Here is a 20,871-nt window from a genome sequence, read left to right as displayed (position 1 = left end):
GATCTCCGGAGAGTTGATGGAGGACTTTATAGAGAGGGCCTCCCTTCCACGGTGTCTAGACGAATTGTGAGATATAATCTTCGATGTAAATGGTAATGTATCATTGAAAATAATATAACAACCAGAGGAGGATAGTTAATGTAAATATATCATTTCAGACGGATGGGGCTAATTATTTGGAGTATGTTGAAAGGACACGTGTGCCTTTTGACGGGTGAAGATTGTTATTGAAGAACGAGCCGTATATTTGGTGATGATTAAGATACTGGGATGGGTGTATGATTGGAATTTTAGAGATACTCTAAATGAGGTAACTGTGAACAGACAGTCTGGCGTCTAGACGTGTTTAATGTTATAATTACGATAAGTTTGTTTTGGGATTATAAATATCGCTTTTTTTTTTTGATTTATTGATTCTTTATTTGGGCTGGAAAAAAATAGCGGAAATTTACTCGACAATTTTTTTTTAAATCATTCATAACATTTTTTATAAAATTACATTTTTTTTTAATATTTTGACAAGATTTTTTAAAAAATTCAATTTTTTATTAAATATTGACAAGATTTTTGATAAAATTAAATTTTTTTTTTAATTTTGTATGAAATTCAAATTTTATAAAAATATTTACAAGATTAAAAAAAAAATTAATTTTTTTTAAATATTGACCAATTTTTTTATAAAATTAAACTTTTTTTTAAATATTGACAAAATTTTTTATAAAATGAAATTTTTCTTTTAATTTTGTATAAAATTCAATTTTTCTAAAAATATTTACAAGATTTAAAAGAAAATTCAATTTTTTTTTTAAATATTGACAAAATTTTGCATAAAATTTAATTTTTTTTAAAATATTGACAAGATTTTTTAAAAAATATAATTTTTATTTAAATATTGTCAAAATTTTGTATAAAATTTAATTTATTTTTTAAATATTGACAAGATTTTTTAAAAAATATAATTTTTATTTAAATATTGTCAAAATTTTGAATAAAATTTAATTTTTTTAAAAATCGACAAAATTTTTAAAAAATTTAATTTTTCTAAAAATATTGACAAAATTTTTTATAAAATGAAATTTTTATTTAACAATATTTTTTTAAAAAGAATTTTTTCAGCTTAAAAAATGTGTAAAAATGTTAAAAAAAATTGTTTTTTATTAAAAAGCCCTAGTATGTTATAATAATGCATAAAATCACCGCTAGGTGTCGCTAGTTGTAGATTCGTTGATAATTGTTGGAATTAGGTTAATTAATTACATTTATGTATATTTTAAAGCTTTACTGCGCTCGTGTTTTAACGCACACACTTTGCTCGTTGCACTAACCTCCTTAGAATTGAAAATTACTACAAACACAATTTAAGGTTCATTAAATGCATTCGTAATTTTTTTCAATTAAATTTTTAAATTTAATTGAGCTAGCTAAAAAATAAATTAGCAATTAATTGAATAATAAAATTCAGCTAACCCTTATTCAATATATAATAACTAGAAATATCTGGATAAAACTGAAATTTTAATTATTTGTCGCGACTTTCACTGGACTCGAAAAAAAAAATGTTGAGCTCAATGTCAAGAGGCCAAAGTGTCCAAAAAGAAATTTGGACCAACAAAATTAATTTTTTAAGCATTAAATTTGAGAATTATTCAACACTTCCAGGTAAAAAGTGATTTACGTCAACAAATTAAAAAAAAAAAAAATAACATTAAATTTATTTTTATATCTATAAAACGAAAAGTAATATTAGTTTAAATTCAGGGTTAGAACACCCGCATAGCAAAATCATAGCAAAAGTGAGGTTATCGCCGAAAAACAGTATGGAGATTTGGAGAATAACATGGTAATTTAATCAAAGTTACTCCGGATACTGGTACACGGGTCCAATAACTATATCAGATAAGAAATGAGGTCCATTAAAATTTGCTGGGTTAGTTTGAAACTTAAAATTTGAATTGCGTATTTGTTATTGCGCAAACGGCCAATCTCCCACGCAAGATGTCGCCGGGAGATTACTATTTTCGACACTCATTTAGAAGTATAATTCTAGAAGTCTAGCCGATAGACAAAAACATAAATTCTTTAAATAAAATTTTAGAAAACCAAAAAAAAGAAATTTCCTGCCAAATAGGCTTTTTAGTCAATTTTTATTTTTTTTTGGCCAGCAATCGAATTAATTTTAATTTAAAAAATATATTTACACTTTAATTTTACTTCCTTAATAGAAAAATAATTTTTTTAAACTTATTTTAAGGTTTTAAACAGAAATAAACGTCAAAATTCAATTTTTTGCGGAAAAATCGGTGACCTTGAAAATACCTAACAAAGAAAACTTTTTTTGTAATTAATTTTTAGGTCCCGTTTATTTTTTTCCTTCAAGATTAGGTCACAAGTCCTCCTTTAAATCGATAAAATAATAAAATTGGGTAAAATGGACAGTGAAAAAAAATAAAAATAAAAATTTTCCGGATTTTTTTAGTGTCTTGCGATTTTTTTGAGGGTTCAATTAAAAGCTGCGGATAAAAAAGAGTCTAATTAAAAAAATTTTAATATTTCGCGTGTTAAATAATACAATATAAAAGGTATCAGGTTGATTATTTGCCGATGAGGATGAAGAAAAGAATTTACTTAAAGTCACGTAGCGGAAAAATAGTGATATTAGGACCACGACATTCTTATTGCATATATAATGTACGTATATTCTAAAAGTAAGTCGTAATACAAGATAAGTGCTGATAATTATTAAAACTGCTGGGTAAGAGTACGAATAAGTGAAACGCGATAAATATAGTAGACTAAATTTTGCTGTTTTATAATAAAGCTTTGACATTAATGTGACTTACAATTAACAGCTCTATTTTCATTTTCATTCTTTATTTAATATACTTCTATATTAAAATCCGTTAACGGAAATGCATCAAGTTTTTTCCGACTCAAACTAGATTCTTTATTTTACTAATTTCCTTTTTACATTCATTTGCTAATTTCTCTTTTTTCTTCAATTAACACCTAAGAGATAATTTAATTTTAATAGATTACATAAAAAGAAAATTTATTAAACTATTCCAATAATTTTTATAGACATTTTTTTCTTAATTATAAAAAATTACTAAGTCAAATTAATTTTTTACTCTATTTTATAATTTAAATCTTTATAAAAAATTACATGATTAATTTTTATCAAGTAATTAATTTTTATTTACTTATGAATTAATATTTATCTTAATCTAACGCAAATTCTAATCTAAAAAAAATTCTAATGCTAATCTAATCATCAAAAATTAAAAAAAAAATTATTTTTTTTTATTTAAAAAAAATTTTTATTTTTTTTTATTTAAAAAAAAATTGTTATTTTTTTTTATTAGAAAAAAAATTGTTATTTTTTTTTATTAAAAAAAAAATTGTTACTTTTTTTTATTAAAAAAAAAATTGTTACTTTTTTTTATTAAAAAAAAAATTGTTACTTTTTTTTATTAAAAAAAAAAATTATTTTTTTTTATTAAAAAAAAAAATTATTTTTTTTTATTAAAAAAAAAAATTGTTTTTTTTTTATTTAAAAAAAAAAATTGTTTTTTTTTTTTTTTAAAAAAAAAAATTTTTTTTTTTTATTAAAAAAAAAAATTGTTTTTTTTTTATTTAAAAGAAAAAATTGTTTTTTTTTTATTTAAAAAAAAAAATTGTTTTTTTTTTATTTTTATGATTAAGATCGATAGAAAATTAATTTGACCTTGACAATATCTTCATCAGTTATTATTATTAAATTTAATTGATGTCTATGAATTAATCTGAGTTAATTTATATTTTCACACTAACCAATTGTTAATAAAATATAATAAAAATAAATAAATAGATAATTATGATGTAAATATACCGCAAATTACTTACATCTTATCTGATGACGTCTAACGACATCTTGATGACGATATTGACATATAATAATTTTATCATAGTATCTCTTCAGTCTCAGAATAACGTTCGGCTTGTTAGCGTATGAAAAATAAATTTTCAAATCAATAAATTAAATAAATTATTGTTGACTTAAAAGTAATAATTAATGAGTGTGATACGGATTTAAATATAACTGAAGAGTTACTTGTGCAGAGTAGGTAAGTAGTAATTCAATAAAGTAATTACGAATCACGTGACATTGATTGGTAATATAGTAAGTAAGTTGATAAAAAGTACGTTCACCTGTTTGTAAATCTGTGCTGATATTAATGATTTATTAATTTCATTTTTTTTGTAATAAATTGATTAATTATTAAATTATTATTAATTTTATTTACAGTTATTTATCAATAATTATTAGGAAGATTTGATATAATCTAATGGCTGGAATTGCCAATTCCGCTTTTTCAGAGGTAAATTAATTATTGTCAAATTTTAATTAGCAAATTTTATTTATTAATTTTGTTAATATAGGTAGAGAGAAAAATTAGTGGACATAATTTAAGAATTTCCATTGATCTTACTAATAAGGTAATACTTTTATAATTTTAATATTTGCAGCGGATTGAAGAAAAATTATTAGAAAAATTTTTCAATTAATTAAAGTTAGATCTAATTAATTAGAATTATATCTAATTATTTAGAACGAGATCTATTTAATTGGTATCAGATCTAATTAATTAGAATAAGATCTAATCATCAGAGTCAGATCTAATTAATTAAAATTAGATCTAACTAATTTGTTCTGACTAATTAGTTAGAACAAGATCTGATGAATTAGAACCAGATCTAATTAATTAGAACCAGATTTAAGTATTGGAGTAAGATCTAATTAATTAGGATGATGTTTAGTCATTAGATCTAGATCTAATGAATTGGAATAAGATATAATTAATTAGAACAAGATCTAATTTATAAGAATCGGATCTAATTCATAAGAATCATATCTAATTGTCAGGGTTAAATCTAATTAATTAGAATCAGATCTAATCATCAGAGTCAGATCTAATTAATTAGAATTGAATCTAATTATTGGAGTAAGATCCTATTAATTAGAACAAGGTCTAATTTATAAGAATTAGATCTAATTATTAGAGTCAGATCTAATTAATTAGAATCAGATCTAATCATCAGAGTTAGATCTAATTAATTAGAATTAGATCTAATTATTGGAGTAAGATCTAATGAATTAGAATGATATTTAGTCATTAGATTTAGATCTAATAAATTGAAATCAGATCTAATAAATTAGAACCAGATCTAATTGCCAAAGTAAGATCTAATTAATTAGAATTAGATCTAATTATTGGAGTAAGATCTAATGAATTAGAATGATATTTAGTCATTAGATTTAGATCTACTCAATTGAAATCAGATCTAATTAATTAGAACCAGATCTAATTGTCAAAGTAAGATCTAATTAATTAGAACTAAATCTAATTATTCGAGTAAGATCTGATTAATTGGGATGATGTTTAGTCATTAGATCTAGATCTAATGAATTGAAACAAGATCTAATTAATTAGAACAAGATCTAATTTATAAGAATTAGATCTAATTATCATAATCAGATCTAATTCATAAAAATCATATCTAATTGTCAGGGTTAGATCTAATTAATTAGAACCAGATCTAATTGTCAAAGAAAGATCTAATTAATTAGAACTAAATCTAATTATTCGAGTAAGATCTGATTAATTGGGATAATGTTTAGTCATTAGATCTAGATCTAATGAATCGGAATAAGATCTAATTAATTAAAACAAGATCTAATTTATAAGAATTAGATCTAATTATCATAATCAGATCTAATTCATAAAAATCATATCTAATTGTCAGGGTTAGATCTAATTAATTAGAATCAGATCTAATCATCAGAGTTAGATCTAATTAATTAGAATTAGATCTAATTATTGGAGTAAGATCTAATGAATTAGAATGATATTTAGTCATTAGATTTAGATCTAATGAATTGAAATCAGATCTAATTAATTAGAACCAGATCTAATTGTCAAAGTAAGATCTAATTAATTAGAATTAGAATTAGAATTGAAATTAGATCTAATTAATTAGAACCAGATCTAATTGTCAAAGTAAGATCTAATTAATTAGAACTAAATCTAATTATTTGAGTAAGATCTGATCAATTGGGATGATGTATAGTCATAAGATCTAGATCTAATGAATTAGAATAAGATCTAATTAATTAGAACAAGATCTCATTAATTAGAACAAGGTCTAATTAATTAGAACAAGATCTAATTGATGAGAATTAGATCTAATTATCAGAGTCAGATCTAATTAATTAGAATCAGATCTAATTATTAGAGTCAGATCTAATGAATTAGAATTAGATCTAAACTTTTTAATAAACAATTATTAACTACGAAAAAACTAACGCATAAATTGCGCATAAAAATATTTTCCTCTTTCTCAATTACTATTATTAATTCATCAATAAAATTTCAATAAATTATCAATGACGTTTTATTTATCTACAAGGAAAACAATGGTGAGGAACAAAAAAAGTACATCGAAAGTATTGACAGTGAGGTAATTTATCTTTTTTATCTAACTTATTTTTCTTGCAATCGAAAAAAAAAAAAAAATCATTTATTGCAGAATTCTGAAAGTTTAAAAAAAGAAACAAAATTTCAACTATGCTTTTCAAATAAAAATGCACTTATAAAATACTTCGGAGTAATTGCAATAAATATTGTCGTATTGATCTACTTAATTTTTGCAAGTCTTTATTGGTCCAAAAATAGTAAGTTAAAAAACGAAAAATTAATTAAGAAAATTTTGAAAAAAATAATTCTTTATTTTAAATTAAATTCCAGACAATAATTGTGTATTCGAGTGGTGCGACGGGTATGGAATGCTCTTACTCCTCATATCAATCACGTACTTAAGTTTGTGTTACTACTTTATAATAAAAAAGTATTTTTCCAATGCGATAAAACTTATTTTCCGACCGTGCTGCGACTGCTTGGAGTTAATCAACCGAATAAGGTAAACAAAAAGTAATTCACATAACAATGATACTCTAAGTGATGAGTAAATAAATATTATTATTATTTTTGATTATAAAACTGTGAGATTTAATAGTATGTAATATAAAATGTAAATATTTATTCGGTCGTAGATACGCATCATGTTCAATAAAATCATTATTCTACTTAATTATACTGGCGTCAGTAATAGTCTTTTTGATCTACGACACGATTGGGTCAAGGGATCGTTTAATAAGCTGTATTGGGATGTTTGTCATGCTTTCATTTGGTCTATTATTCTCTAAGTATCCACGCAAGGTATCAATATCAATATACATTTTACGTCGCTTTTTATTGTTTTTTAAAGTTGGGTCTAATTAATTGGAGTCAGATCTAATTTATTGGAATTAGATCTTATTAATTAAGATCAGATCTAATTAACTGGAATAAAATCTTATTAATTGGAGCCATATCTAATTAATTAGAGACAGATCTAATTCATTAGAATTAGATCTTATCAATTAGATCTAGGATTAATGAATCTTGATTACACTCATTTTATAAGAATTAGATCCAATCAATTGGAGTTGGATCTAATTAATTGGAATGAAACCTAATTTATTGGAGTCAGATCTTAATAATTGGAATTGAATCCAAATAATTGCAGTTAGATCTAATCAATTGGAATAAATTTCAATTCATTAGAACTAGATCTGATTAATTGGATCTAGAGTAAATTAATCTTGAATACATAAATTTTATAAGAATTAGATCCCATTGATTGGAGTTGGATCTAATTAATTGGAATGAAACCTAATTTATTAGAGTCAGATCTAAATAATTGGAATTGAATCCAATTTATTGCAGTTAGATCTAATCAATTGGAATAAATTCCAATTCATTAGAACTAGATCTGATTAATTGGATCTAGAGTAAATTAATCTTGAATACATAAATTTTATAAGAATTAGATCCCATTAATTGAAGTTGGATCTAATTAATTGGAATGAAACCTAATTTATTAGAATGAAATCTAATTTATTGGAATCAGATCTAATTAATTGGAATACAATCTAATTAATTGGACTCAGATCTAATTAATTGGAGACAGATATAAATCATTAGAATTAGATCTTATCAATTAGATCTAGGATTAATGAATCTTGATTACACTCATTTTAGAAGAATTACATCCAATCAATTGGAGTTGGATCTAATTAATTGGAATGAAACCTAATTTATTGAAGTCAGATCTTAATAATTGAAATTGAATCCAATTTATTGCAGTTAGATCTAATCAATTGGAATAAATTCCAATTCATTAGAACTAGATCTGATTAATTGGATCTAGAGTAAATTAATCCTGAATACATAAATTTTATAAGAATTAGATCCAATTAATTGGAGTTGGATCTAATTAATTAGATTCAAATTTAATTTATTGGAATTAGGTTTTATTAATTGGAACCAGATCTAATTAATTGGAATACAATCTAATTAATTGGACTCAGATCTAATTAATTGGAATACAATCTAATTAATTGGACTCAGATCTAATTAATTGGAATAAAATCTCATTCATTAGAACTAGATCTTATTAATTAGATCTAGGATTAATAAATCTGGATTAAATTAATTTTATAAGAATTAGATCCAATTAATGGAAGTTAGATCTAATTAATTGGAATCAGATTTAATTTATTAGAATTAGATCTAGATATCATTAATTGGAATTTTATGAATTTTATTGAAATTAGATCTTACTCATTTAAGTCAGATCGAATTAATTAAAATGAAATCCAATCAATTGGAGTCAGATCTAATTAATTGGAATTGTAACTAATTAATGAAAATTAGATTCAATACTAATTTATTAAAGTTACATCCAATTAATTAGAAATCAGATCCAATTAATTGGAGTTGGATCTAATGAATTGGAGGTAGATCCAATTAAATCTTCAATTTTTTAATTATAACCACTTAGATTAATTGGAGACCTGTAATCTGGGGTCTAATCCTTCAATTTGGCTTCGGAATCTTAACAATTCGTTGGTCAGTTGGCAGAATGATTTTCCAATGCTTATCAAACAAAGTAGCAAAATTCCTAAATTACGCCGAAAGCGGCTCAAAATTTGTCTTTTCTGACCAACTTGTAGACAGTAAAGTTTTTGCATTTTCCGTAAGTTTTCAAAGTTTGTATTTGTATCATATACATTCATAATTTCAATTGAATTTAAATTTTTTCAGGCTTTACCAGTGATATTCTTCTTTAGCTTTATGATCCAAATTTTGTACTACCTGGGCGCCATGCAATGGGTGATACTAAAATTGGGGTGGGCTTTACATGCAGTAATGAGTACAACTGTATGTGAATCTCTCAATGCTGCTGCCAATACTTTCCTTGGAATGGTTTGTCATTAATAATAATTAGTCCCAAAACAATCATTATAAATTATGAATAATAACAATTAATAATTGGAATTTCAGACAGAATCTCCATTATTGATCAAACCGTATATTAATAAACTGACGACATCAGAAATACATTCTGTAATGACATCTGGCTTTGCTTCAGTTTCTGGTAAATTTAAATTAACATACCTAGAATTGATAATATGATTAATTAATTAATTAGTTAGTTGATTACATAATTAATTACTTAATTAGTTAGTTAATTAATTAGTTAGTTGATTACATAATTAATTACTTACTTAGTTAGTTAATTAATTAGTTAGTAATTAATTATTTAGGTAGTAATTAATTATTTAGGTAGTAATTAATTAATTAGTTAGTAATTAATTAATTAGTTAGTAATTAATTAGTTAGTTAGTAATCAATTAATTAGTTAGCGATCAATTAATTTGTTAGTAATTAATTAATTAATTAGTTAACGATCAATTAATTTGTTAGTAATTAATTAATTAATTAGTAATTAATTAATTAATTAGTTAGTAATTAATTAGTTAGTTAGTAATCAATTAATTAGTTAGCAATCAATTAATTTGTTAGTAATTAATTAATTAATTAGTAATTAATTGAATAATTAGTTAGTAATTAATTAATTAGTTAGTAATTAATTAATTAGTTAGTAATTAATTAATTAGTTAATAAGTTAGTTAATTAATTACTTAGTTAATTAGTTACTTAGTTAATTAGTAATAAATTAATTAGTTAGCGATCAATTAATTTGTTAGTAATTAATTAATTAATTAGTAATTAATTAATTCATTAGTTAGTAATTAATTCATTAGTTAGTAATTAATTAATTAGTTAGTAATTAATTAATTAGTTAGTAATTAATTAATTAGTTAGTAATTAATTAATTAGTAATTAATTAATTAATTAGTTAGTTTATTACATAATTACTTATTTAGTTAGTTAATTAATTAGTTAGTTGATTATTTAATTAATTACTTAATTAGTTAGTTAATTACTTAATTAATTACTTAAATAATTACAGGGACGGTACTAGCAGCGTACATAAGTTTTGGCGCCCAACCAGCGCACTTAATAACAGCATCAGTAATGGCAGCACCAGCATCACTAGCCTTCTCAAAATTATTTTACCCTGAGACTGAAAAGAGCCAAACAACGTTCAAAAATATCCCGCTTTCAAAATCAGAGGACACTAGTGTAATGGACGCCGCTACAAAGGGAGCTCTAGCGGGAATCCCCTTAGTTTTGGGAATCATAGCCAACATAGTGGCGTTCGTGTCCTTCATTTCGTTTTTCAACGCCATTTTGTCGTGGTTTGGCGGACTGGTAGGTTTCGCGGATTTGACCTTCGAATATTTGCTATCTAGAGCGTTTATGCCGCTGAGTTGGATAATTGGGGTTCCTTGGGATCAGTGTGAGGACGTAGCTACTCTCATTGGGCTCAAAACGGTAGTAAATGAGTTTGTGGCTTATCAAAAGTTGGGAGAGTTTAAAAAATTGGGCAAACTTACCCCGAGAGTCGAAGGAATTGCTACTTTTGCCATTTGCGGATTCGCTAATCCTGGCTCGGTAGGAATTATGATGGGGGGCTTGGGTCAGTTAGCGCCCGATAAGAGGGAGCAAATTGCCGCTGTTGCTATTAGAGCTTTCATTGGTGGATCTATTGTTTGTTTTATGTCCGCTTCTATTGCTGGTAAGTTTGAATTTTTTATTTTTGATTTTTTAATCATGAAGAAATAATGTTTATTTTTTTTTTTAGGTATGTTAATGAATGAGGAATTTTATGAATCGTTAGGAAATAATTCTACGATGTATTAAAAGAGTATTTTTTTATTTTTAAAGTAAGAAATTTAATTAATATAAAGTCTGTGGAAAATTTTTTTAAAATTTTCTTTAATACTTAGTTTATTAAAATGAAGTCTTTAGTAGTGAGAAAATTTAGCGACAATGCGCCACCTGCTGGGAATTTTAAAAACTAACTTTTATCAAAATTTTATTCATTGAAGTTTTGTAAGTAAGAAATTTAATAAATAATAATAATTAATGTTAATTATTATTGATTTAATAAATAATAATAATATTAATTATTATTAATTTAATTAATAATAATAATATGAATTATTATTATTAATTTAATTAATATAAAATTTGTGGTGAATTTTTTTGAAGTATTATTCAATACTTAATTTAATAAAATAAACTCTCTAGTAGAGATCAAATTTAGCGACAATGCGCCACCTGTTGAGGATTTTTAAAACTAACTTTGATAAAAATTTTATTTATCAAAGTTTTGTTGGTAAGAAATTTAATAATTATTATTAATATAATTAATAATAATTATTAATTTAAAATCTTTGGAAAATTTTTTCAAAATTTTGTTCAATACTTAGTTCATTGAAATGAAGTCTTTAGTAGTGGAAAAATTTAGCGACAGTGCGCCACCTGTTGATAATTTTTGAAACTAACTTTTATTAAAATGTTATTTATCGACGATTTATAAAAAATTTAATAATTAATATTAATTATTATTAATATAATTAATATAAAGTTATCTGTGGCGAATTTTTTTGAAATTTTTTTTAGTACTTATTTTATTATAACAAACTCTCTGGTATGGAGAAAATTTAGCGACAATGCGCCACCTGTTGAGAATTTTTAAAATTAACTTTTATCAAAATATTTTTTATCGACGTTTTATAAGTAAAAATTTCAATAATTAATGTTAATTATCATTAATTTAATTAATAATATTAATTAATAGAAAATTATCTGTGGAAAATTTTTTTGAAATTTTGTTAAGTAGTTTATTTATTAAAATAAAGTCTCTGGTAGTGAGAAAATTTAGCAACAATGCGCCACCTGTTGAGAATTTCACAGAAAAAAAAAAATAAGGAGCCAAGACCAAAATAAAGATTGTTAAAGTTTGTAAAATAATTTATAATGCCAAAAAAATCCCGCTTTTGTATCACATTCATTGTTTTTTTTTATAATAATAATTTACCATGTAATGTAAGCAATAAATAAATTACGTACAATAAATATAAATGCTAAATAATTAATTTTTTTTTAAACTATAAGCCTGGAATGCTTTTGTGTAAAAAATATTTAATTAATTAATAGGTGGTATAAATTTTTAGTGTTTTTTCGGTAAATTTTAAATTTATTTGAAAATTTGTGTGCTGTTTTTTCACTATAATTGCTAATTATTAGGGTAAGGTATGCAAATTGTGGAGTTCGTAGAGATTGTGAGTTCGGTTAAATATGTCGGCAGTTACTTCCAACATTTTTGGCAGAATATCGACATTACGTTGAACGTTTTCACCACAAACCTGAAAAAAAATTCATTATTAAATACTTTTCAATTAATATCATAATATTTCGTTTAATTAAAATTATTTAATAATTTTTTCTTTATTTTGGATATTCAAATTTTTTAAATAAAAAAATGTTGCTTTAAAAACAATTTTCTTTTTTAATCAAATCCACGGAAAAAATAAGATAACACTGAATATCATTCCAAATTTTACTCAGTACCCGTATAAAAAAAATTTTGGTTCCTGATGAATTTCCGGATGAACTTCAGATTGTGAAACAAATATGAATTTCATAATAAATTTCATCGGGAATTCCAGCTAAATTTCATGATGAATTTGAAACAAATGATATATGAAACTTAATTATTTTAATTTGTGAAAAAATATTTGGAGACAATTAAATTGGATTTTTTAGTTTCATTTACACTGACTCAACATTTGCAATTCTACAACTTCTATTTGGATGAATTTTTTGGAGTAAAAGAACACAATATGTAAAATAATATTTCGAAGTTCATCATGAATTTCAGGGCGAATTCCAGCTGAATTTCATGATGAATTTGAAACACACTGTATATGAAACTTAATTTTTTTAATTTGTAAAAAAATATTTGGAGACAATTATATTGGAGTTTTTAGTGTAACTTACACTAACTCATCATTTACGAATCTTAAACTTCTATCTGGATAAATTTTTTGGAGTAACAGAACACAATATGCAAAATAATATTTCGAAATTCATCATGAAAGTCAGCTGGAATTCCCGATGAAATTCATATTTGTTTCATAATCTGAAGTTCATCCGGAAATTCATCTGAAACCAAAATTTTTTTTGTACGGGTAATATCCGTAGTGAAAAAAATTTTTAGATAGTAGATAGTATAATCCAGATTATACTGCGTGATATCTGGATTATACTGCGTGATATCTGGATTATACTGCGTGATATCTGGATTATACTGCGTGATATCTGGATTATACTGCGTGATATCTGGATTATACTGCGTGATATCTGGATTATACTGCGTGATATCTGGATTATACTGCGTGATATCTGGATTATACTGCGTGATATCTGGATTATACTGCGTGATATCTGGATTATACTCATTGTAATCTGGATTATACTAGCTACTATCCGAAATTTTTTTTCATTCAGTATAATCTGGGATGGCATCCAGTGTCATCTTATTCTTCCGTGTAATTTATCTTCTTAATTATTAAATATTAAATTTTTTTAATTACCTTTTTAAATAATACTTCTCTGGTAGGCATTGTGTACATGGCAACAACAGCAGCTTTCCTAATTACCCAGGGATGATGTTTAGATAATGTTTTTTGATAAGCATCCTGACAACAATTACTTGTTTTATCAGTTTCTTTTAATTCTCCTAATTGTCTTAAAAATTCTCGTATAAAATCTAAAACAATTTTATCAATTATTAAAAAAAAATTAATTCAAACAAATTTTTGATTAATTTATATTTTTAAAAAACGAATTTTTTTAAAATTCTTCATTTTTTTATTAAAAAAAAAATTCTTCATTTTTTTATTAAAAAAAAAATTCTTCATTTTTTTATTAAAAAAAAAATTCTTTACTTTTTTATTTAAAAAAAATTACCGCATTTTTTTTTATTAATATTAAAAAAAATTAATTAAAAAAAATTTTTAATCAATTTATATCTTAAAAAAAGAATTGTTTAAAAATTCAATTTTTTTTTGTTTACAAAAAAAATTCTTCATTTATTTTATTTAAAAAAATTAATGCATGTTTTTATAAATAAAAAAAATCAGATAAAAAAAATTTTTAATTAATTTATATTTTTAAAAAATGAATTTTTGAAAAATTCATTTTTTTATTAAAAAAAAAAATCTTCATTTTTTTATTAAAAAAAAATAGTCTTAATTTTTTTGTCTAAAAAAATTACTGCATTTTTTTTATTAACATTAAAAAAATTTTTTAATCAATTTATATTTAAAAAAAAGAATTTTTTAAAAATTCAATTTTTTTTTGTTTAAAAAAAAAATTCTTTATTTATTTTATTTAAAAAAATTAATGCATGTTTTTATAAATAAAAAAAATCAGATAAAAAAAATTTTTAATTAATTTATATTTTTAAAAAATTCAACCATTTTTTGTATTAAAAAAAAATTTTTTTTTTTTCTTATTCAAAAAAATTCATTTTTTGTTTTATTTCAAAAATGAATTAAAACAAATTTTTAATCAATTTATATTTTAAAAAATTCAATTTTTTTTTTATTAAAAAAAAAATTCAATTTTTTTTTTTATTTAAAAAAAAATTATTCATTTTTTTTATAAATCTTAATTAAAATAAAAGATAATTTTAAACTTTCAACTGATAAAAATTCAAATTTATATCTGGACTATTTAAATTAAAACTTGAATAAATATTAATTTTTCTAATCAGCGTAATATATAAATTATTACCAAGTCCACGGTGTAATCTAAGCAACGTCCTCGCGCCATTAGTATAGTCGCTTTTTTCAAGTAATTTATTCTCCTTTTCATAATCAATCATCGTCTTTATCGATTGATAATTATCGTTTTTAATCACCAGGTCATTAAGCACGTCTATTTTCTGCTTCAAGTCTGACGAGACGAAGCTAAAAACGCTTCCCATTAATTGAAAGAATCTAAAATTACAAATTTTAATTAATATTATTATTATTCTTTAATTGTCAATAATAAAGCGAACTGACGTGACAAAATTACTTTGTTTTAAGTAAAAAAAATTCAAAATCTCTTACTTATAAAGCTCATTGTAAGCTTCAAGGTACGCTTTGATGTCAACATCATCATCTTCAAGCAAAGCTCGGTCGAAATTATCGTGGACCGTTCTTAGATCAAAAAACACCAAATCTGGAGCTTCAGCCATTCTTAAACACCACTTTTTGTTTCTTGTTTCTGTTGTTAACAATTAAATAGTATAGTTCGGGCCAAGGTTGCAATTTGCGCATGCGCACTTTTGTAATTAATAATCGTTATACTATTATTATTATTAATAATAGTAATAATATTAATTTATCTTCTTTTGGTCAGGTAAAAATCTCCTGAAAAATCAATTGATAAAACAGAGCATCAACTATCTGACTAACTTCTCTTAATTTGACCTTGGAATGCGTTAGAGGGCGTACAATTCCTAGAATTCAAATTTATGGCGGGAGAATTTAAATTAAAAAGAAAATATATTTAAATTTAAATAAAAGTTATAATTAATGACATTAATTAATAAGTTTTGGTTTTTTTTTAATAATTAATTCTTGTAATTAATTTATGATTAATTTTTAATTAATTTATAATTAATTCTTGTAATTAATTTATAATTAATTTATAATTAATTCCTGTAATTAATTTATAATTAATTCTTGTAATTAATTCATAATTAATTCTTGTAATTAATTCATAATTATTTATAATTAATTCTTGTAATTAATTTATAATTAATTCTTGTAATTAATTCATAATTAATTCTTGTAATTAATTCATAATTATTTATAATTAATTCTTGTAAGTAAGTCATAATTATTTATAATTAATTCTTGTAATTAATTTATAATTAATTTATAATTAATTCTTGTAAATAATTTATAATTAATTTATAATTAATTCTTGTAATTAATTTATAATTAATTCTTGTAATTAATTTATAATTAATTTATAATTAATTCTTGTAATTAATTTATAATTAATTTATAATTAATTCCTGTAATTAATTTATAATTAATTCTTGTAATTAATTCATAATTATTTATAATTAATTCTTGTAATTAATTCATAATTATTTATAATTAATTCTTGTAAGTAATTCATAATTATTTATAATTAATTCTTGTAATTAATTTATAATTAATTTATAATTGATTCTTGTAATTAATTTATAATTAATTTATAATTAATTCTTGTAATTAATTTATAAATAATTCTAATAATAATTAGAATTAATTTATTTTAATAATTAATTAGAATTAATTTATTTTAATAATTAATTAGAATTAATTTATTTTAATAATTAATTCTAATAATAATAAATAATTAAAGGGTTGAAAATTATTTTTAAAAAATTGCATTTTATTATTTTTTAGAGCTTCCTTTTTTTTAGTAAATATTTCTTGCTATAATTAATTAGTTAAAATATTTATAAAAATTATGAGAAGTTTCTTAATTATAGTATCTTTATTTTTAATAAATAAAAAACAGTTTGATGACTCTAAATTTTAATTTTATTAAAACATTAAAATTAATTCAAAAAATATTTGATAATTAAAAACAATTTTTTAATAAATTATAAGATAAAAGTCCCAGTTATTGACCCTGGCCTAATTATTGACACCTACAATTTTATTTTAGTTAAAAAAAATATAAATCAATTTTAATAAATTAAAAATATAATTTTTGAATTATAAATTTTTAGATAATTAGTTTTTTAAACATATATTTTACTTTTTTTTAATTAGAATAAAATTGCAAGTGTTAAATAATTATATTATCGCTAAAAAAAAAAATATTGACTTAGAAATTAAAAAAAATCGATATTTAATTTTTTAAAAATAACTTTTTAGAAAAAATTTCTTTACTAATTAAAATTAAATTGAAAAATTTTATTTTTTATTCAAAAAAGTCGTCAAAAAACTTGAAAAATAAAAATTTAGTAATTTAAATATTCGCGGGTAAATGGATAGGTAAATTAATATCCACTAGATGGCAGTATAGAACCTAGCTACCGCTCAATACACGCGTAAAGTATAGATTTTATTATTAATTCTCGAACTTACTCGAAGCACCGCACATTGTTATACGTGCAAATATTAATTGTGAAATTTAATAATATTTTACTGAAAATTAATATTAAAAAAACATTTAATATAGTGAATTTAGTGATTTAAAAGTGAAAAATTAAATTAAATACATAATGGCTGACGAAGATTTTGATGGAGATGAGTAAGTACAAGTTAACCTTAAATTTTTTTATTATTGCGCCGCTGAGTTAGATTTTATAAGTGATATATTTGTTTTGTTATTTGAATAGCAACGCAGAAGAGTTCGAGGATGAGGAGGATGATAACTTAGACCTAGAACAGCACGATGATGATGCAGCTGATGGACATTTTGATGTTTTGCCGTCTGGAGAAAGTTCTGCTAGTGTTACCAAGTCTAAACGGATCACCACGCGATATATGACAAAGTTAGTATTTTATTATTTTATGACGCAGATTTTACTTTTTGTATTTGAGTATTTTAGTTAATTATTTGAAAATTAATAGAAACAATTATTGTTATTAGTGCGGCGATTATTATTTAATTTTTGTAATTTTATATTATTATTACCGAAGGTATGATTAAATTGTAAAAGAAATTAAAAGACTGGCAAAATTATTCTAAGTCCCGAGGACAATTTAGTATGGAAAATCAACGAATGGATATAAAATGAAAGAAATGACGATTATTATTTTAAAGAATTAAGTTTCGTAAATAAAAACTTAGAATTTGGCGAGACGAATGGATAGAGAATGAAGGAAATTACGATTAAAGTAATAAATATTTATTTTTGAATGCTAGTTCGCGGACACCGGACAGGTGTCTAAAACGACCCTTCCGGTTCGTTACAAAAGAGTTGGAGGAAAAATGATAAACGCCAAAATTTGGCTCGATAAATAATAGTTTAAAAAAACTAAAAACACGCTTTTTATAGAAAACCAAACTAAAAAATAGAAAATAAATTTAAATTAAGAATAGTGTTAAAAATTTCAATAAATATATATTAATAATAGTGTAAATAAAAAAAATGTATTTTTATTTTAAAAAGCGTGAGGTGCATGGTGTCAATAGTTATAAATATTTTATTGACAGATATGAGTAGAGTGATTATCATTTTGATAATATCTTAAAAGCACCCCACGCTTTTTAAATAAAATACATTTTTTTTTATTTACACTATTATTAATTTATATTTATTGAAATTTTTAACACTATTCTTAATTTAAATTTATTTTCTATTTTTTAGTTTGGTTTTCTATAAAAAGCGTGTTTTTAGTTTTTTAAACTATTATTTATTTTTTACTTTTTAGTTTGGTTTATTTATAAAAGCGTGATTTTTTAGTTTTTTTAAACTATTATTTGTTGATTATCAAAAATATTCAGGCGCGCAAATTACCCACGGAGAGTTACATACTGACATACTGACATACTGACATACAAGTGAAGCTAATATAAAGCGTGTAATAAAAACTTAGAATTTGGCGAGACGAATGGATAGAGAATGAAGGAAATTACGATTAAAGTAATAAATATTTATTTTTGAATGCTAGTTCGCGGACACCGGACAGTTGTCTAAAACGACCCTTCCGGTTCGTTACAAAAGAGTTGGGGGAAAAATGATAAACGCCAAAATTTGGCTCGATAAAGCAAGCAATTCTTTCTCGGGAGAATTACTCGGTCGAATACTCTTCACCAAGTAATTCCAGAGGATGATACTCTACCTGGAGTCTGACCAAGGCCCAGGTAAGTATCGTGAACCGACCGGATGAAAGTGCTGACTTGACCATGTGGGGGAAATTTGGCCACCGCGTAGCCGGAAAGGGTTGCTTTCCAAGCACCCAAACGGGATTAGGGGTAAGTAGGGCCACGACTGAGGGTGTATCCATCGGTAGGATTACCACTTTGTAAAGATAGTAGACAGAGTTTAGCCACCAGGTGGCACAGAAAACGGGAAAAGAAACGATATGTCCGATTATTGTTAAATTTGACATCAAGTTTGTACATATTATCACTTAAGCTTTTGATTGAAATTGGTTGATTGGTTCGTGAGTTATCGTTGTCGAAAAAATTTGGAAAAAGTGAATTTTTTTAATTTCTCTAAGATTTTCGGTTCGATCAGTTAGTGTTCAAAAGTACATCATAGATTCTAAAAAACTACGTAAAATTCTGCCAACCGCATAAAAATCGATTCATTCATTTAGAAATTATTGCAGTTTGAAAATTCAAAAAATACTGTTTTATTAAACTTCTATCAGACTTTTGAGCTCAAAAGTATACAAAAGCTATTTCTTTGAGCTCGAAAAGCTCAAAATAACACACAAATAGTATTTTTGAGCTCAGAAACCTCATAAGTGCAATTTCAAGCGTTTAGGTATGGAATTGGCGGGAAGTTGCAGGGATGGCCTTTAGGGTCAACCGTTTTCCAGATTTTTTTTTCAAAAATTTGCTCGGTGAAGTATAAATTAAACTTCACTAGTAGATACATAAGAACTTTAACTATTAGATAAAAATTAATTTTATGCATGATCTAATATTTTTTATTTAAAACATTGATGGCGAAAGAACCTCCTTAATAATTGAGCAATTAATTATGGATATGAACAACAAGACAATGAATTATTATTATTATTATTATTGTTCTTATAAAAATTAAGAATTATTAAATTGACTAATTTTAATTATTAAACTAGATTGATTATTAATTGAATCAATTATTAAACATTGTTGAGATTTAGAAAATAAAAAAATACAAGTTTTTAATAATTATTAAAATTGCAGGTACGAAAGAGCTCGAGTCCTTGGCACCAGAGCCCTCCAAATAGCCATGTGCGCTCCAGTAATGGTTGAATTAGAAGGCGAGACAGACCCGTTGCAGATCGCTATGAAGGAGTTGAAACAAAGAAAAATTCCAATTGTTATCAGACGCTACTTGCCGGATAACAGCTACGAAGATTGGGGGATCGATGAGTTGATTATCATCGACCATTAAATAATTAATTAATTAATTTTACTTTACCTTGTAATTCTATAATATATATATTTTGTTAAGTTCTATGATAAATAAGTATTTTAATTATTAATTTACTTCTTTTTTTTTAACTTCGGTTAAATTGCACTGTCCTGATTCAGAAAGATGATTTGAAATGATTACCTTCATGTTAATTGTATATCTATATAGTATTCAAGTCAGATGCTTTTAAATCATTTCACATTAGATTTCTTAATCAGGGTGTACTTTTTTAACTATTGATGTTTTTAAAGATATAAGCTCATTTCGATGTTACAGTCATCAAGAGCTTTCATTTGAGTACCCACATGCATTTTTGATATATTTTTCATATATACCTATATATAATATATATAAATATATGAAAAATTGATGTTGGTACTCAAATGAAAGGTTTTG

The 20,871-nt window shown here is 23.5% G+C and overlaps 3 protein-coding genes across 5 annotated transcripts; 2 read left to right on the top strand and 1 right to left on the bottom strand.

Annotated features, from left to right (window-relative positions):
- Nucleotides 1–3,936: 3,936 nt before the first annotated feature.
- Nucleotides 3,937–11,343, top strand: LOC123268448 (solute carrier family 28 member 3). Of its 3 annotated transcripts, none has more exons than XM_044733499.1 (12): nt 3,938–4,103; nt 4,286–4,358; nt 4,420–4,470; nt 6,445–6,498; nt 6,568–6,712; nt 6,786–6,957; nt 7,091–7,256; nt 8,923–9,117; nt 9,186–9,347; nt 9,426–9,519; nt 10,399–11,067; nt 11,134–11,343. In XM_044733499.1, exons 2-12 carry the CDS (start codon nt 4,326–4,328, stop codon nt 11,190–11,192), a joined length of 1,800 nt encoding a protein of 599 aa, XP_044589434.1. In that variant the 5' UTR covers nt 3,938–4,103; nt 4,286–4,325; the 3' UTR covers nt 11,193–11,343. The 3 variants fall into 3 exon arrangements, with proteins under 3 accessions (XP_044589432.1, XP_044589434.1, XP_044589433.1); XM_044733498.1 differs by having other exon boundaries at nt 4,420–4,476; nt 6,448–6,498; XM_044733497.1 differs by having other exon boundaries at nt 3,937–4,103; nt 4,420–4,476; nt 6,448–6,712.
- Nucleotides 11,344–12,513: 1,170 nt separating this feature from the next.
- Nucleotides 12,514–15,648, bottom strand: LOC123268451 (ceramide-1-phosphate transfer protein). Its single transcript, XM_044733504.1, has 4 exons — nt 15,458–15,648; nt 15,138–15,343; nt 13,934–14,109; nt 12,514–12,703 (listed from the first exon to the last, which is right to left on the bottom strand). The coding sequence occupies exons 1-4, from the start codon at nt 15,583–15,585 to the stop codon at nt 12,581–12,583; spliced, it is 633 nt and encodes a 210-aa protein (XP_044589439.1). The 5' UTR covers nt 15,586–15,648; the 3' UTR covers nt 12,514–12,580.
- Nucleotides 15,649–17,528: 1,880 nt separating this feature from the next.
- LOC123268447 (DNA-directed RNA polymerases I, II, and III subunit RPABC2) lies at nt 17,529–20,525 on the top strand. The gene is made up of 3 exons (XM_044733496.1): nt 17,529–17,648; nt 17,737–17,892; nt 20,244–20,525. Exons 1-3 carry the CDS (start codon nt 17,620–17,622, stop codon nt 20,452–20,454), a joined length of 396 nt encoding a protein of 131 aa, XP_044589431.1. The 5' UTR covers nt 17,529–17,619; the 3' UTR covers nt 20,455–20,525.
- The last annotated feature ends 346 nt before the right edge of the window (nt 20,526–20,871 follow it).

This window comes from Cotesia glomerata, linkage group LG7 (assembly GCF_020080835.1).
Source record: "Cotesia glomerata isolate CgM1 linkage group LG7, MPM_Cglom_v2.3, whole genome shotgun sequence".
Classification (NCBI taxonomy): domain Eukaryota; kingdom Metazoa; phylum Arthropoda; class Insecta; order Hymenoptera; family Braconidae; genus Cotesia; species Cotesia glomerata.
Note: the sequence above shows the minus strand (reverse complement) of the source record. Positions and strands in the feature narration are given on the sequence as shown.

Bases quoted from the DNA above. Each gene is read 5' to 3' on its own strand.
- LOC123268448 (XM_044733497.1), top strand. From the start codon at position 4,326: ATGGCTGGAATTGCCAATTCCGCTTTTTCAGAG. The intron at 4,477-6,447 runs GTAATACTTTTA...TTTATCTACAAG, and splicing joins CCATTGATCTTACTAATAAG to GAAAACAATGGTGAGGAACA. The intron at 9,118-9,185 runs GTAAGTTTTCAA...AAATTTTTTCAG, and splicing joins GTAAAGTTTTTGCATTTTCC to GCTTTACCAGTGATATTCTT.
- LOC123268451 (XM_044733504.1), bottom strand. From the start codon at position 15,585: ATGGCTGAAGCTCCAGATTTGGTGTTTTTTGATCTAAGAACGGTCCAC. The intron at 14,110-15,137 runs GTAATAATTTAT...AAATTGTTTTAG, and splicing joins TAGATTACACCGTGGACTTG to ATTTTATACGAGAATTTTTA. The intron at 12,704-13,933 runs GTAATTAAAAAA...ATTTTTTTTCAG, and splicing joins GAGAAGTATTATTTAAAAAG to GTTTGTGGTGAAAACGTTCA.
- LOC123268447 (XM_044733496.1), top strand. From the start codon at position 17,620: ATGGCTGACGAAGATTTTGATGGAGATGA. The intron at 17,649-17,736 runs GTAAGTACAAGT...TTATTTGAATAG, and splicing joins GAAGATTTTGATGGAGATGA to CAACGCAGAAGAGTTCGAGG. The intron at 17,893-20,243 runs GTTAGTATTTTA...TTAAAATTGCAG, and splicing joins ACCACGCGATATATGACAAA to GTACGAAAGAGCTCGAGTCC.